General features: G+C 48.7%; 1 protein-coding gene across 3 annotated transcripts in view; it reads right to left on the minus strand.

Moving 5' to 3' along the window:
* Positions 1-979: 979 nt before the first annotated feature.
* The window catches only part of LOC144603086 (carnitine O-acetyltransferase-like), a 58247-nt gene continuing 41696 nt past the window's right edge, over positions 980-17530 (minus strand). For all 3 annotated transcript variants that reach the window (XM_078416222.1, XM_078416220.1, XM_078416219.1), the window contains exons 9-14: positions 14706-14825; positions 12974-13096; positions 9870-10005; positions 7096-7158; positions 4219-4356; positions 980-2878 (exon numbers count right to left, since the gene is read on the minus strand). In XM_078416222.1, the coding sequence (XP_078272348.1) occupies positions 2663-2878; positions 4219-4356; positions 7096-7158; positions 9870-10005; positions 12974-13096; positions 14706-14825 (796 nt within the window). In that variant the 3' untranslated portion in view covers positions 980-2662. The remainder of the gene's footprint in view (positions 2879-4218; positions 4357-7095; positions 7159-9869; positions 10006-12973; positions 13097-14705; positions 14826-17530) is intronic.

Genomic DNA, 17530 nt, shown 5'->3' on the forward strand with positions numbered 1-17530 from the left:
AACCTCTCTCTGTAGCTCAGGCCATCAGAGTCCTCACAACATCCTCGTAAATCTATTCTACACCCTTTCAAGCTTAACATCAAAGTTGTCACTTTCAGGGACAATAGACAGGAGACAATAGGTACAGGAGGAGGCCATTCGGCCCTTCGGGCCAGCACCACCATTCAACATGATCATGGCTGATCATTCACAATCAGTACCCCGTTCCTGCCTTCTCCCCATACACCCTGACTCCGCTATCATTAAGAGCTCTTTCTAACTCTCTCTTGAAAGCATCCAGAGAATCGGCCTCCACTGCCTTCTGAGGCAGAGAATTCCACAGATATACAACTCTTCGAGTGAAAAGGTTTTTCCTCATCTCCGTTCTAAATGGCCGACCCCTTATTCTTAAACTGTGGCCCCTGGTTCTGGACTCCCCCAACATTGGGAACATGTTCCTGCCTCTAGCGTGATCCCTTATTAATCTTAATAACCCCTTAATAATCTTATATGTTTCGATAAGATCCCCTCTCATCCTTCCAAATTCCAGCATACACAAGCCGAGTCGCTCCAGTCTTTCAGCCATGATCACATTGAATGGCGGTGCTGGCTCGAAGGGCTGAATGGCCTCCTCCTGCACCTATTGTCTATTGAACATACGACAGTCCCGCAATTCCGGGAATTAACCTAGTGAACCTACGCTGCACTCCCTCAATAGCAAGAATGTCCTTCCTCAAATTTGGAGACCAAAACTGCACACAGTACTCCAGGTGCGGTCTCACTAGGGCCCTGTACAACTGCAGAAGGACCTCTTTGCTTCTACACTCAACTCCTCTTGTCATAAAGGCCAACATACCATTAGGTTTCTGAGGGAATTGTAGACTTGGAACCCCACAATTCGTCTGTAGAATAAATGCTTAAAGCAACAAAACTTAACTTTAACAAAATTGTTGAAATTAGTACCAATGAAAGAAAGAAAGGAAGATTAGTTTCATGAAGTTATTTATTTGAAAGGTTGTTACATCTCACCATTTCTTGTTAATAGAATTGTTCACAAACCTTAAAGGCTAAGACAGCTCGATCTGGCATTTAACGCGAATATTGGCAGGAAATCTCCAACAATGAGCAAAGTAAATGAAAGATTTTAACTTTGCGAACGGCGATTATTCTCACCTTCTTTGAAATGGAACTTGAGAAATGTAAGTCAAGATGCACAAAATGAATATTGGACACTGGCTCATCTCCAAAGTAACATTTGTGACAATCCAGATCCTTACACCGAGCCAATTAACCTACAAACCTGTATGTCTTTGGAGTGTTGTTTGGTAACCTAAGATCTTGGAGAAAACCCACGCAGGTCACGGGGAGAACGTACAAACACCTTACAGGCAGCACCCGTAGTCAGGATTGAACCCGGGTCTCTGACGCTGTGAGGCAAAAGTTCTACCGCTGCACCACCATGTTGGCAAAGAGAGAAATGAATCAAGATATGAGTATTATTGATTAGGGAACAGAACAGATCCTTATTCTAAGGGATGAATCATGGGTGGCGATTAGTGATGGGCATCATATGCATTCAAGATGTGAATATTATTGATTAGGGAACAAACTGGATCTTTGCAGTACAGTGTGTAGAAAGGAACTGCAGATGCTGGTTTACACTGGATGCTGGAGTAACTCAGCGGGACAGGCAGCATCTCTGGAGAGAAGGAATGGGTGACGTTTCGGGTCCAGACCCTTCTTCAGACCGAGTCAGGGGAGAGGGAAACGAGAGCTATGCAAGGGCAAGGTGTGAAAACGAGATATCTTTGTAGTAACGGATGAATGATGCATCGTAATTAGTGGTAGAAATAATTCAAGATATGAACATTATTGACTTTGCAACAGACCAGATCTTTGGAGTGAGGGATAAACGATTAATGGTAGAAATAATTCAAGATATGAACATTATTGACTAGGCAACAGACCAGATCTTTGTAGTGAGGGTAGAACGATTAATGGTAGAAATAATTCAAGATATGAACATTATTGACTTTGCAACAGACCAGATCTTTGGAGTGAGGGATGAACGATTAATGGTAGAAATAATTCAAGATATGAACATTATTGACTCGGCAACAGACCAGATCTTTGTAGTGAGGGATGAACAATAGGGATAGAAATGGTTCAAGATATGAGCGCTATCGATAAGGGAACAATGGAGCATTCACATTAGAGAATGCAAAAAAATGCCTGTGCATTCAAAAGACGACCAATCGCTAATAATTGCAGCTAATGCATGGTTTGTAACAGGTTTATTGCACATGTGTCGTGTCCTATGCAGTTGACGTCCCCACTTATGAAAAGGAAGTCCAATCTAGTTAATAAATCTCTCGCCCCCTCATTTGTAACAGATAAAAATACGTTTCTCCGACTTAGGGTTCATCAGCTGTGTAGAGGGAACAAATACATTACACTTTGACTTTGAACGTCGGGGCAGAAAGGAAATTTGCGCTTGTAAACAGCATCCTCCATTGGGCGTTTGCGGTACCAACTATCAGTTCAGTTCAGTTGTCGGATCACCTGGAGTCAACATCCATCAGGCTTAGCTGTCACACGAGTTCATACTGCAAAGGGGACATCTCGGTCGAAGGGGACCATCGCTCGCTTTGTGGAGCAGGCCGCCTCGTCCTGACCCGTCCCCCTACGCAGTCTGAGCAGTCGCGTCCAAAACCAAGCGTTGCATGTCCGAGAGGGCCGTCTCCAGCGACCGGGAGAACCACTCGGCGTTAGTCTCTTCGCAGCAATTGAAGGCAGAGACAGAGAAGTTGATGTGATCCTCGATGGGGTTGTACCAGACTCCGTATCCATCCGGCTCCATCGGACCGAAGCACATCACGCAGTCGGCTCTGGCAGGAACCTAACAAACGAGAAAAGGGTCTCGCGTCACCAAACGCCCGCTCAACGTTGAACTAGCGCTTCCATCGAACGTGGAACCGAACACTGGAATTTAGAAGGATGAGAGGGGATCTTATCGAAACGTATAAGATTACTAAGGGGTTGGACACATTAGAGGCAGGAAAAATGTTCCCAATGTTGGGGGAGTCCAGAACAAGTGCCCACAGTTTAAGAATAAGGGGTAGGCCATTTAGAACGGAGACGAGGAAAAACTTTTTCAGTCAGAGAGTTGTGAATCTGTGGAATTCTCTGCCTCAGAAGGCAGTGGAGGCCAATTCTCTGAATGCATTCAAGAGAGAGCTGGATAGAGCTCTTAAGGATAGCGGAGTCAGGGGGTGTGGGGAGAAGGCAGGAACGGGGTACTGATTGAGAATGATCAGCCATGATCACATTGAATGGCGGTGCTGGCTCGAAGGGCCGAATGGAGGAGGGGGGGGGGAAGGGGGGAAGGTTGCAGCCAACAACCTTCTCAGCTGACAATTTTCTATGTTTCTCTGAATTGAGACAGAGGGAACCTTGCAATGGCGGGGATTGTGTGCGTGGGGAAGACAAAATCAAACCCACATAGAGGGTCCGTAGAACATAAAACATAGAACAGTGCAGCACAGGAATGGGCCCTTCGGCCCACAAAGCTTGTGCCAACCCCGCAATCTCTTGTCCAAATTCGGGGAATCGAGAAGCAGAGGACAAAGGTTTCAGGAGAAAGGGACAGATTTAATAGGAATCCGAGGGGATAAAACGTTTTCACACAGCGGGTGGTGGGTGCAGAGGACGAGATGCCGGAGGAGGTAGTCGAGGCAGGTGCTATTGCAAAGGTTAAGAAGCATTTAGACAGGTACTTGGACAGGACCGGTTTGGTGGGATGTGGACCAAATGCAGGCAGGTGGGACTAGTGTAGCTGGAACATGTTGGCCGGTGTGGGCACGATGGGCCGAAGGGCCTGTTTCCACACTTCCATCACTCTATGACTCTGTACTGGTTTATATCTAAGACAGACACAACCTGCTGGACCCTCGGACTATCCTTAATTGTTCTCTACAGGAAATTATTTAGTGTAGTTTAATTTGGTTTAGAGATGCAGCGCAGAAACAGGCCACTCGGCCCACCGAGTCTGCGCCGACCAGCGATCCTCAAACACTACACTAGGGACAATTTACAATTTCAGTGACTGGTGTACAAGGACACCCAGGTCTCGCTGCACATCCCCCTTACCTCACCCAACACCACTGAGTGTTTGCATTGTTTGGTTTGCGTGGAAATAGTGGACTTGCTGTGGCTCCCCTGCCCACCACCCAGACGCACCTGTCCGGTCGAGAGCCTCCAGTGATTTGCAACGGCAAACGATGTGTCCATGAAGATTTCTGGAACGCTCAGCCCCTCCTCTATCGCCTGCAGTTTCAGGCCCAACATGTGCCTGTCAATTGCCAAGCCTTTCAGTGCCTGTCAGCAAAAGAAAATACATTTAGTTCAGAGTCGAGACAGAGCCACAGATCACAATCACAGTTTATTAGCCAAGCCTGTTTTGCAACATACCGGGAACTTCATTTGCCTTTACAGTCATAACAATAAAAAGCAACAGGACGCACAAAATACATTTTAACATGAACATCCACCACAGTGACTCCTCCACATTCCTCACTGTGATGGAAGGTGAAACAAAAGTTCAATCTCTTCCCTTCTTTGGCCTCCAGCGGTCGGGGGTCTCGAACCTTCCATCGAGGGGACGATCTTGACTCCCATAGCCGGCGGTGGGACTTCCTCGTCGGGGCGATCAAGCTCCTGCATCGGGGGGAATCTCAGCTCCCCCTCGCCGAGCGATCTACCCCGGGTCGGGGCTTGTCCAACCTCGTGCGGCTTTTGGAGCTTCCCGACACCGATCTCAGCCCGAGTCCGCGAGCACCGCGATGTTGAAATTCGATGGCAAGTCCATGTCCCACGGTGGGGCTCAAAGCCAGCCCCGGGCAAGGCCTCCAGCTCCAGGATGTTAGGCCGCAGAGCGACCGGAGATACAACCGGAGATGTTCCCAATGTTGGGGGAGTCCAGAACCGGGGGCCACAGTTTAAGAATAAGGGGTGGGCCATTTAGAACGGAGATGAGGAAAAAACTTTTCAATAGACAATAGACAATAGGTGCAGGAGGAGGCCATTCAGCCCTTCGAGCCAGCACCACCATTCAATGCGATCATGGCTGATCACTCTCAATCAGTACCCCGTTCCTGCCTTCTCCCCATACCCCCTCACTCCGCTATCCTTAAGAGCTCTATCCAGCTCTCTCTTGAAAGCATCCAACGAACTGGCCTCCACTGCCTTCTGAGGCAGAGAATTCCACACCTTCACCACTCTCTGACTGAAAAAGTTCTTCCTCATCTCCGTTCTAAATGGCCTACCCCTTATTCTTAAACTGTGGCGCCTTGTTCTGGACTCCCCCAACATTGGGAACATGTTTCCTGCCTCTAATGTGTCCAATCCCCTAATTATCTTATATGTTTCAATAAGATCCCCCCTCATCCTTCTAAATTCCAGTGTATACAAGCCTAATTGCTCCAGCCTTTCAACATACGACAGTCCCGCCATTCCGGGAATTAACCTAGTGAACCTACGCTGCACGCCCTCAATAGCAAGAGAGTCAGAGAGTTGTAAATCTGTGGAATTCTCCGCCTCAGAAGCCAGTGGAGGCCAATTCTCCGAATGCATTCTAGAGAGAGCTAGATAGAGCTCTTAAGGATAGCGGAGTCAGGGGGTATGGGGAGAAGGCAGGAACGGGGTACTGATTGAGAATGATCAGCCATGATCGCATTGTATGGTGGTGCTGGCTCGAAGGGCAAAATGGCCTCCTCCTGCACCTATTGTCTATTGTACTTTGATTCTTTAAATTTTTATTTTGCAGGTGTTTTTTTCCCCCTGAGACCAACAGATGGATGGCCGTTTCCTCATCGGTTTTCATTCTCTTCATTATTGTCATCATTTATGAAATATTTCACCACAGGCAAAGACGTCGGAAGGTTAAAGGTAGATACAAAAGAAAAAACGTTCAGCAAAATTCCACTAATAGACAGTAGACAATAGACCCTCACACCGGGGGATACGGGGCTTCTGAACAACAACCACAACACTTGGGCAGCGGCAAGGAGGGAAATATAGGCGACGAAGACAAACATTTCTAACAATGTTTCCCGGCTTTTAATAACAACTAGACCACCAAGTGGACCCGTTGGGCCCAAACCACTCCTGCATTGGAGTCTGAAGAAGGATCTCGACCCGAAACGTCACCCATTCCATCTCTCCCGAGATGCTGCCTAACCTGCTGAGTTACTCCAGCATTTTGTGAATAAATACCTTCGATTTGTACCAGCACCTGCAGTTATTTTCTTATATTACCTGCATTGGTGCAGCACCCTCTCCTCCCCCCCTCCTTTCTCCCCCCGTTCCCCTCCCCCGCACACCATCCCCCACAACCCCCTTTGTCCAGAACAAGGGGCCACAGTTTAAGAATAAGGGGTAGGCCATTTAGAACGGAGATGAGGAAGAACTTTTTCAGTCAGAGAGTGGTGAAGGTGTGGAATTCTCTGCCTCAGAAGGCAGTGGAGGCCAGTTCGTTGGATGCTTTCAAGAGAGAGCTGGATAGAGCTCTTAAGGATAGCGGAGTGAGGGGGTATGGGGAGAAGGCAGGAACGGGGTACTGATTGAGAGTGATCAGCCATGATCGCATTGAATGGCGGTGCTGGCTCGAAGGGCTGAATGGCCTACTCCTGCACCTATTGTCTATTGTCTATTGTCTATCCTCCCTCCTCCCTCCCTCCCTTAGGAGACAGATTCAAACTTTAAAATGTGAATAACTTTAAAAATATGACACCGATTTCAATGAAACTTCTTCCATCAGCACCAAAGGGACGATGGTGAGTAAGGTGGGCCTAAAATTGTCGAGCTATTGTGTAGCGTTTTGGCTGCAGTTTGAGAACAAACAAGGAAGAGTTTTAGTGTATAGATACGCATTATAATCGATGAAAAGAAACGCCACATTACTCTGCACGAATGAATACTTTTATCACAAAAAGCGAATTCTCAAGGACCTATCATAAACCCAAGGGCTTTCAAATATCAGGACTTTCAAGGACCGTACGAGCCTGGGAGAGTCTCTGCCTGATCCACTTTGTGCAGGTAACCCTGATCTTTGCTTACCATGTCGGTGTAGGCACTATGGCAGTCAATAGCTCTCCGCAACGCAGCAATCTTCTGGTTTGCCTGAGGAGGGGGTGGGTGGAACGATGCACAGTGTTAAATTGCAGACGTTCCTCGACTTACGATATTTCTGCTTTACGATGGCACAAAAGCGATACACATTCACGTGTGGCTGCGCCTAACGGCTGCGGCTCGCTGGCAGTCTGTCTGTATTTTTTTCTTTTTTTTTGTTTGTGTGTCGGTGTTGGGATTGTTTTTGTTTCTGTTTTTGGCTGTGTATGTGTGGGGGGGGGGGGGGTGGGGTGGGGCGGGGGGTGGTGGGGTGGGGGAAACCTTTCTTTTATTAGGTCTCTTCCCCGGGGCGCAGCTCGGCCGCGGGGCCTTCCATCGCCCGCGGGGCCTTCCATCGCCCGGCGCGGCTCGGCCGCTGGACTTAACATCGCAGGCGCGGCTCGGCCAAGGGACCTAACAGTGCCCGGCTCGGCTCGGCCGCGGGGCCTTCCATCGTCCGGTACGGCCGCGGGACGTATCAGCGCGGCTCGGCCGCGGGGCCTTCCATCGCCCGGCGCGGCTCGGCCGCGGAATGGTTCAGCGCCCGGCGCGGCCACGGGGCCTTCCATCACCCGGCGCGGCTTGGCCGCTGGACTTAACATCTCCGGCGCGGCTTGGCCACGGGACTTAGCAGCGCCCGGTGCGGCTCGGCCGCGGGACGTTGCAGTGCCCGGTGCAGCTCGGCCGCGGGGCCTTCCATCCCCTTGCGGGGGCTGTGCGTGTCGGTCGCCTCGGTAGGGGTCGAGCTGCCTGTCCGTGGGCGTGGGGGGGAAGAGAGTGGAAGTTTTGTTGCCTTCCATCACAGTGAGGGGGTGTTTGGACTCACTGTGATGGGTGTTTGTCTTGGGGTCCCCGTGTGTCCTGTGTACTTTTTTTTTTTTTTTTTTGTGGTTTGTGACTGCTGTAATTTTGTTCGGTATTTGTACCGAATGACAATAAAGTTCTGTATATATAGAAACCATAGTTCGAATTTCGGGCTTTTCCCTGGAATGACAGAGCTGCCCATTGTTCAGACTGTGGCAGGGTCTTACGAACGAGGGAATTGAATGCAACATCTCCAAGTTTGCGGATGACACGAAGCTGGGGGGCAGTGTTAGCTGTGAGGAGGATGCTAGGAGGATGCAATGTGACTTGGATAGGTTAGGTGAGTGGGCAAAGGCATGGCAGATGCAGTATAATGTGGATAAATGTGAGGTTGTCCACTTTGGTGGCAAGAACAGGAAAGCAGACTATTATCTGAATGGTGGCCGATTAGGAAAAGGGGAGATGCAACGAGACCTGGGTGTCGTGGTACCACCAGTCATTGAAAGTAGGCGTGCAGGTGCAGCAGGCAGTGAAGAAAGCGAATGGTATGTTGGCATTCATTGCGAGGGGATTTGAGTATAGGAGCAGGGAGGTTCTGCTGCAGTTGTACAGGGCATTGGTGAGACCACACCTGGAGTAATGCGTACAGTTTTGGTCTCCTAATCTGAGAAAATACATTCTTGCCATAGAGGGAGTACAGAGAAGGTTCACCAGATTGATTCCTGGGATGGCAGGACTTTCATATGAAGAAAGACTGGATGGACTCGGCTTGTACTCGCTGGAATTTAGAAGATTGAGGGGGGATCTTATAGAAACTTACAAAATTCTTAAGGGGTAGGACAGGCTAGATGCAGGAAGATTGTTCCCGATGTTGGGGAAGTCCAGAACAAGGGGTCACAGTTTAAGGATAAGGGGGAAGTCTTTTAGGACCGAGATGAGAATGTTTTTTTTCACACAGAGTGGTGAATCTGTGGAATTCTCTGCCACAGAAGGTTGTTGAGGCCAGTTCATTGGCTATATTTAAGAGGGAGTTAGATGTGGCCCTTGTGGCTAAAGGGATCAGGGGGTATGGAGAGAAGGCAGGTACAGGATACTGAGTTGGATGATCAGCCATGATCATATTGAATGGCGGTGCAGGCTCGAAGGGTCGAATGGCCTACTCCTGCACCTATTTTCTATTTTTTTATGTTTCTATGAATGAATGAATGAATGAGTGAATAAGTCTATTGGCCAAGTATGTGCATATACAAGGAATGTGCCTTGGTGCTCCGCTCACAAATGACAACACAAACATACAGTTATCAATTAAGAAGAAAGCATAAACACATCAAAACAATAAGGATACAACATTACGGTCCAAACATGTGGGGGAAAATAAGCCAGAGCAAAAAAGAAACGACAGACTTTGGTTTATTGAGTAGAACTACCACTCGTGGAAAAAGAAAAGCTGTTTTTATGTCTGGCTGTGGCTGCTTACAGTCCGGAGTCGCCTTCCAGAGGGAAGTGCTTCAGGAACAAACAAACAAACAAGAGTGGAAGAGAGTGGAAGTTTTGTTGCCTTCCATCACAGTGAGGGGGTGTTTGGAGTCACTGTGATGGATGTTTGTGTTGGGGTCGTGTGTCCTGTGTTCTTTTCTTTTTTTGCTGTGTCTTGTGACTGCTGAAATTTCGTTCGGTATTTATACCGAATGACAATAAAGTTCTGTTATACATAGATCAGGCAGGTACATGGGTCGGACGGGTTTAGAGGGATTTGGGCCAAATGCACCTCCATATGATCACCCTTCATCCTCCTGCGCGCCAAGGAATAGAGTCCCCAGCCTGCTCAACCTCTCCCTGCAGCTCACACCCCAGAGTCCTCACAAAGTTAGTTGTTGGAGAGACGTTATATTTTTGTGAACTTCTCTGTGACAAATTACCTCCATTTTGTCATTGTCCACGCTTTCTACAAACTCCAAGGATTCTGTGGTCGAAGACCGTACAACATCTGTGCGTCCCAAATGAAAGTTCCTCAGTGAAACAGTCTCGCAAGCCGAACACAACTCCTTGTACATTCTGAAAGTGGTAGCAAAGAGGCAAAGACTATAAGAAGCAGTTACAATATAAGGGCCAGTCATTTTAAAACAGTGCTGCCTGGAAAGCGCGACAAAAGGAGTTGAGTACAGGAGCAAAGAGGTCCTTCTGCAGTTGTACAGGGCCCCAGTGAGACCGCACCTGGAGTACTGTGTGCAGTTTTGGTCTCCAAATTGGAGGAAGAACATTCTTGCTATTGAGGGAGTGCAGCGTAGGTTCACAAAATTAATTCCCGGAATGGCGGGACTTTCGTAAGTTGAAAGTGGAGCGACTAGGATTGTATACTCTGGAATTTAGAAGGATGAGAGGGGATCTTATTGAAACATAAAAGATTATCATCATATCATATCATATATATACAGCCGGAAACAGGCCTTTTCGGCCCACCAAGTCCGTGCCGCCCAGCGATCCCCGTACATTAACACTATCCTACACCCACTAGGGACAATTTTTACATTTACCCAGCCAATTAACCTACATACCTGTACGTCTTTGGATTATTAAGGGATTGAACACGCTAGAGGCAGGAAACATGTTCCCAATGTTGGGGGAGTCCAGAACTAGGGGCCACAGTTTAAGAATAAGGGATAGGCCATTTAGAACGGAGATGAGGAAAAACTTTTTCATTCAGAGAGTTGTAAATCTGTGGAATTCTCTGCCTCAGAGGCCAATTCTCGGGATGCTTTCAAGAGAGAGCTGGATAGAGCTCTTAATGATAGCAGAGTCGGGAGGTATGGGGAGAAGGCAGGAACGGAGTACTGATTGAGAATGATCAGCCATGATCATATTGAATGGTGGTGCTGGCTCGAAGGGCCGAATGGCCTACTCCTGCACCTATTCTCTATATGTATTGTCACAGAGGGTGGTGAAATCCTGAAATTCTCTACCTCAGAAGGTTGTGGAGTCTGGATAATTAGAGGTCAAAAACTAAGGGGAAAATCATTCTAAAACAGTGCCGTGGAGAAATTTACTCTCACAGAGAGCGGTGAAACTGAAAATTTCAACCTCAGTTAGAAACATAGAACATAGAAAAATAGGTGCAGGAGTAGGCCATTCTGCCCTTCGAGCCAGCACCGCCATTCAATATGATCATGGCTGATCATGTAAAATCAGTACCCCATTCCTGCTTTTTCCCCATATCCCTTAATTCCTTTAGCCCGAAGAGCTAAATCTCTCTCTTGAAAACATCCAGTGAATTGGCCTCCACTGCCTTCTGTGGCAGTGAATTCCACAGATTCATACCAGAAATATTTCTTCATCTCAGGCCTAAATGGCCTGCCCCTTATTCTTAAACTGGGCCAAGTAATGGGCTATTTTTAAAGCAGAGATTGACAGATTCCTAATTAGCCAGAGTGTCAAAGGTTACGGGGAGAAGGCAGGAGAATGGGGTTGAGAGGGAAAGATAGATCAGCCATGATTGAATGGCAGAGTAAGTTTGATGGGCCAAATGGCCTAATTCTGCTCCTAAAACGTATTAACTCATGACTAATAACTCTTGGTCAGAAATATCCCCTTCTTTAACACGCTGAATGGAAATACAAATAAGTGTTAAAATAAAGTATGAAGATGATGACAATCTAAAGAGAAAGAGTCAAGAGGGAGTTCAAACAATACCTCATGCTTGTATTGTTTCAATAAACTTAGAACATAGGTTAAATTTAATCAGATGATAAGGTCACGGCACGTTGAAAGATAGGGTTGCCAACTATCCCGTATTAGACGGGACATCCCGTATTTTGGGCTCAATTGGTTTGTCCCGTACGGGACCGCCCTTGTCCCGTATTAGGCCTGGGGGGCGCTGTAAGCCCGGACATCGTAGGTTTGGGCATCGTAGGCTCGGGCATCGTAGGCCAGGACAGCGTAGGCCCGGACAGCGTAGGCCCGGACAGCGTAGGCCCGGACAGCGTAGGCCCGGACAGCGTAGGCCAGGACATCGTAGGCCAGGACAGTATATGCTAACGGAGTTAGGAACAGGGGACGTACAACGAGATCTGGGTGTCCTAGTGCATCAGTCACTGAAAGGAAGCATGCAGGTACAGCAGGCAGTGAAGAAAGGCAATGGAATGTTGGCCTTCATAACAAGAGGAGTTGAGTATAGGAGCAAAGAGGTCCTTCTGCAGTTGTACCGGGCCCTAGTGAGACCACACCTGGAGTACTATGTGCAGTTTTGGTCTCCAAATTTGAGGAAGGATATTCTTGCTATTGAGGGCATGCAGCGTAGGTTTACTAGGTTAATTCCCGGAATGGCGGGACTATCATATGTTGAAAGACTGGAGCGACTAGGCTTGTATACACTGGAATTTAGAAGGATGAGAGGAGATCTTATCGAAACGTGTAAGATTATTAAGGGGTTGGACACGTTAGAGGCAGGAAACATGTTCCCAATGTTGGGGGAGTCCAGAACAAGGGGCCACGGTTTAAGAATAAGGGGTAGGCCATTTAGAACTGAGATGAGGAAAAACTTTTTCAGTCAGAGAGTTGTGAATCTGTGGAATTCTCTGGCTCAAAGGGCAGTGGAGGCCAATTCTCTGAATGCATTCAAGAGAGAGCTGGATAAAGCTCTTAAGGATAGCGGAGTCAGGGGGTATCGGGTGAAGGCAGGAACGGGGTACTGATTGAGAATGATCAGCCATGATCACATTGAATGGCGGTGCTGGCTCGAAGGGCCGAATGGCCTCCTCCTGCACCTATTGTCTGCTGTCTATTGTCTATTGGAGTGTGTTCGGAGAACGGGGCCGAGTGTGTTCACCTAACGGAGGTTGTATAGCACCCCCACCTCCCGGCCCGGGCAGCTGCCATTGGTGGAGCAGGAGCACGTGGCCGCTGGCTGGTTCAGGTCACGTGGGGCGCGGGCGGTGACGTCACCTTTTGTCCCTTATTTGGGAGTGAGAAAGTTGGCAAACCTATTGAAAGAGTTATTCCAGACCTCACCTTGTCTCAGAGTACATACCTGAAGTAGGCCAACTGCAGAGCCATCTGGACAAAGGAGTCTGGGCTCATGCCATGTTTTTTGGGAAAATCTTTGCCAAAGTTTCTGTACGTGAAGCAGCTGATGTCCAGGTCGGTGACTAAACTGGAACAGAAACATCGTTTCAATTTTAGAGTTTAGAGACACAGTGCGGAAACAGGCCCTTCGGCCCACCGAGTCCTTGCCAACCAGCGATCACCCCGTACTATCCTACACACACGAGGGACAATTTAACAATTATACCAGAGCCAATCACCCTGCACACTTGGAGTGTGGGAGGAAACCGGAGCACCCAGAGAAAACCCACGCAGGTCATGGGGAGAACGTACAGACCGCACCCGTAGTCTGGAATGAACACGGGTGTCTGGCGCGGCAAGGCTGCAATTCTACAGTTCTTGGCATCATGTTCAGTACAGACAATGTGGGCCGAAGGGCCTGTTTCGCTGCTAAACCATTCTATATTCTATGATGATATAGTATTCTGCTGAATGACTGATATGCCTTCCATCAGGTAGTTAAATACTGGGCCTTTGTTGGAGACCCGAGTCAAGTCGAACTGATTCACACAAGTAGGGTTGCCAACTTTCTCACTCCCAAATAATGGACAAGGTGACGTCACCACCCCGCGCCCCACGTGACCTCACCCAGCCAGCGGCCACGTGCTCCCGCTCCACCAATGGCGGCCGCCCGGGCCGGGAGGCGGGTTGCCACACAACCTCCGTTAGGCGGCGCCCGGGCCTCTGGGCCTACACTGCCTGGACCTCCAGCAGCCCCCGGGCCTAGTGTCCCGGGCCCACTACAGGGTCCCGGGCCCACTACAGGGTCCCGGGCCCACTACAGGGTCCCGGGCCCACTACAGGGTCCCGGGCCCACTACAGGGTCCCGGGCCCACTACAGGGTCCCGGGCCCACTACAGGGTCCCGGGCCCACTACAGTGTCCCGGGCCCACTACAGTGTCCCGGGCCCACTACAGTGTTTGGGCCCACTACAGTGTTTGGGCCCACTACAGTATCCCGGGCCCACTACAGTGTCCCGGGCCCACTACAGTGTCCCGGGCCCACTACAGTGTCCCAGGCCCACTATAGTGTACAGGTCTACTACTGTGTCCGGGCCTACTACAGTGTCCCGGGCCTACTACAGTGTCCCGGGCCTACTACAGTGTCCCGGGCCTACTACAGTGTCCCGGGCCTACTACAGTGTCCCGGGCCTACTACAGTGTCCCGGGCCTACTACAGTGTCCCGGGCCTACTACAGTGTCCCGGGCCTACTACAGTGTCCCGGGCCTACTACAGTGTCCCGGGCCTACTACAGTGTCCCGGGCCTACTACAGTGTCCCGGGCCTACTACAGTGTCCCGGGCCTACTACAGTGTCTGGGCCTACTACAGTGTCTGGGCCTACTACAGTGTCTGGGCCTACTACAGTGTCTGGGCCTACTACAGTGTCTGGGCCTACTACAGTGTCTGGGCCTACTACAGTGTCTGGGCCTACTACAGTGTCTGGGCCTACTACAGTGTCTGGGTCTACTACAGTGTCTGGGCCTACTACAGTGTCTGGGCCTACTACAGTGTCTGGGCCTACAGCGCCCCCCTGTGATTAATACGGGACAAGGGCGGTCCCGTACGGGACAAACCAATTTAGCCCAAAATACAAGATGTCCCAGCTAATACAGGACAGTTGGCAACCCTGCACACAAGTAGCCACAGTGATACTCACATGTCCAGATTCCGTTTTGCATGCTCAATATCCCACTTTATCTCTGGAGTGATGTAAAAGTAAAGTTTCTTGGGTAACGGCAGAGGAATCATAGGAGCTCGAACTGTATCCGGGTCCTTACTGCAAAAAGGCAGAGTATCAAGTAAAGATTTTGAATCAGAGATGATATTTACTAAACCATATTAAAACTTCACTGCAGTACGACATTTTTTGAAAGAGTTAAGATTTATTCACGGGGAAATTGTGACTTTAGGTTTACTAGGTTAATTCCCGGAATGGCGGGACTGTCATATGTTGAAAGACTGGAGCGACTAGGTTTGTATACACTGGAATTTAGAAGGATGAGAGGAAATCTTATCGAAACATATAAGATTATTAAGTGGTTCGACACGTTAGAGGCAGGAAACATGTTCCCAATGTTGGGGGAGTCCAGAACCAGGGGCCACAGTTTAAGAATAATGGGTAGGCCATTTAGAACTGAAATGAGGAAAAAGGTTTTCAGTCAGAGAGTTGTGAATCTGTGGAATTCTCTGCCTCAGAAGGCAGTGGAGGCCAATTCTCTGAATGCATTCAAGAGAGAGCTAGATAGAGCTCAAGGATAGCGGAGTCAGGGGGTATGGGGAGAAGGCAGGAACGGGGTACTGATTGAGAGTGATCAGCCATGATCACATTGAATGGCGGTGCTGGCTCGAAGGGCCGAATGGCCTCCTCCTGCACCTAATGTCTATTGTCTATTTAGTTTTGTTTAGACGTACAGCGCTGAAACAGGCTCTTCGGCCCACCGAACAAAACTAAACTAAATTAAAGGACACAGAACAGATTGTGTGCCTCTCCCTCCATCCAATAGAAAGTGCAGCAGAAGGTCGACACAAAATGCTGGAGCAACTCAGCTGGTCAGGCAGCATCTGCGGAGAAAAGGAATAGGTGACGTTTCGGGTCGAGGCTATTGTCTGATGAAGGATCGTGGCCCAAAATGTCACCTATTCAATAGACAATGGACAATAGACAATAGGTGAAGGAGTAGGCCATTCGGCCCTTCGAGCCAGCACCGCCATTCAATGTAATCATGGCTGATCATTCACAATCAGTACCCCGGTCCTGCCTTCTCCCCATACCCCCTGACTCCACTATCCTTAAGAGCTCTATCTAGCTCTCTCTTGAATGCATTCAGAGAATTGGCCTCCACTACCTTCTGAGGCAGAGAATTCCACAGACTTACAACTCTCTGACTGTAAAAGTTTTTCCTCATCTCCGTTCTAAATGGCCTACCCCTTATTCTTAAACTGTGGCCCCTGGTTCTGGACTCCCCCAACATTGGGAACATGTTTCCTGCCTCTAACGTGTCCAATCACGGTAGCGCAGCGGTAGAGTTGCTGCTTTACAGCGAATGCAGCGCCGGAGACTCAGGTTCGATCCTGACTACGGGTGCTGCACTGCAAGGAGTTTGTACGTTCTCCCCGTGACCTGCGTGGGTTTTCTCCGAGATCTTCGGTTTCCTCCCACACTCCAAAGACGTACAGGTATGTAGGTTAATTGGCTGGGTAAATGTAAAAATTGTCCCTAGTGGGTGTAGGATAGTGTTAATGTACGGGGATCACTGGGCGGCACGGACTTGGTGGGCCGAAAAGGCCTGTTTCCGGCTGTATATATATGATATGATATATATGATATGATCTTATATGTTTCAATAAGATCCCCTCTCATCCTTCTAAATTCCAGCCTATGCAAGCTCAGTCACTCCAGCCTTTCAACATATTCCTTCTCTCCAGAGATGCTGCCTGCCCCGATGAGTTACTCCAGAGCGATGTGTCCATGCTATCGTTGGTGTAAACCAGCATCTGCAGTTCCATCTTACACAGAGAGGGCAGCGGGTTCAGTAAACAACCTGACAAATGGCCTTGTCCTGCACAACCCCTCGCTCTGCCCAGGAACATGGACTACAATCTCCCACTGGAGATAAGTTTTGAAACTAATCAAGGAGAACTGATCTGATTCTACAGAGGCTTCAGACTGCATTTAACAGATCAAACTGATTCTCAAATAAAAATATACAAATGTTCAGCTTCTGGGTCAAACTCGGTCAAGGTGAGCACATTATGAATCAATTCAGTCACAGATGTGCAAATTGAATTCAGAAATTGATGCACCTGGCGACACCTGGAAACACCAATTTGGTCCAATTTTTGATTATTACCCTGAGGCGATTCCCATAAAATAGACAATAGACAATAGGTGCAGGAGGAGACCACTCGGCCCTTCGAGCCAGCACCACCATTCAATGTGATCATGGCTGATCATTCTCAATCAGTACCCCGTTCCTGCCTTCTCCCCATGACACCGCTATCCTTATAGACAATAGAAAATAGGTGCAGGAGAAGGCCATTCGGTCCTTCGAGCCTGCACCGCCATTCAATGTGATCATGGCTGATCATTCTCAATCAGTACCCCATTCCTGCCTTCTCCCCATACCCCCTGACTCCGCTATCCTTAAGAGCTCTATCTAGCTCTCTCTTGAATGTATTCAGAGAATTAGCCTCCACTGCCCTCTGAGGCAGAGAATTCCACAGATTCACAACTCTCTGACTAAAAAAGTTTTTCCTCATCTCTGTTCTAAATGGCCTACCCGTTTCGATAAGATCCCCTCTCATCCTTCTAAATTCCAGTGTATACAAACCTAGTCGCTCCAGTCTTTCAACATATGACAGTCCCGCCATTCCGGGAATTAACCTAGTAAACCTACGCTGCACGCCCTCAATAGCAAGAATATCCTTCCTCAAATTTGGAGACCAAAACTGCACACAGTACTCCAGGTGCGGTCTCACTCG

This window comes from Rhinoraja longicauda, chromosome 19 (assembly GCF_053455715.1).
Source record: "Rhinoraja longicauda isolate Sanriku21f chromosome 19, sRhiLon1.1, whole genome shotgun sequence".
NCBI classification, from domain to species: Eukaryota; Metazoa; Chordata; class Chondrichthyes; order Rajiformes; family Arhynchobatidae; genus Rhinoraja; species Rhinoraja longicauda.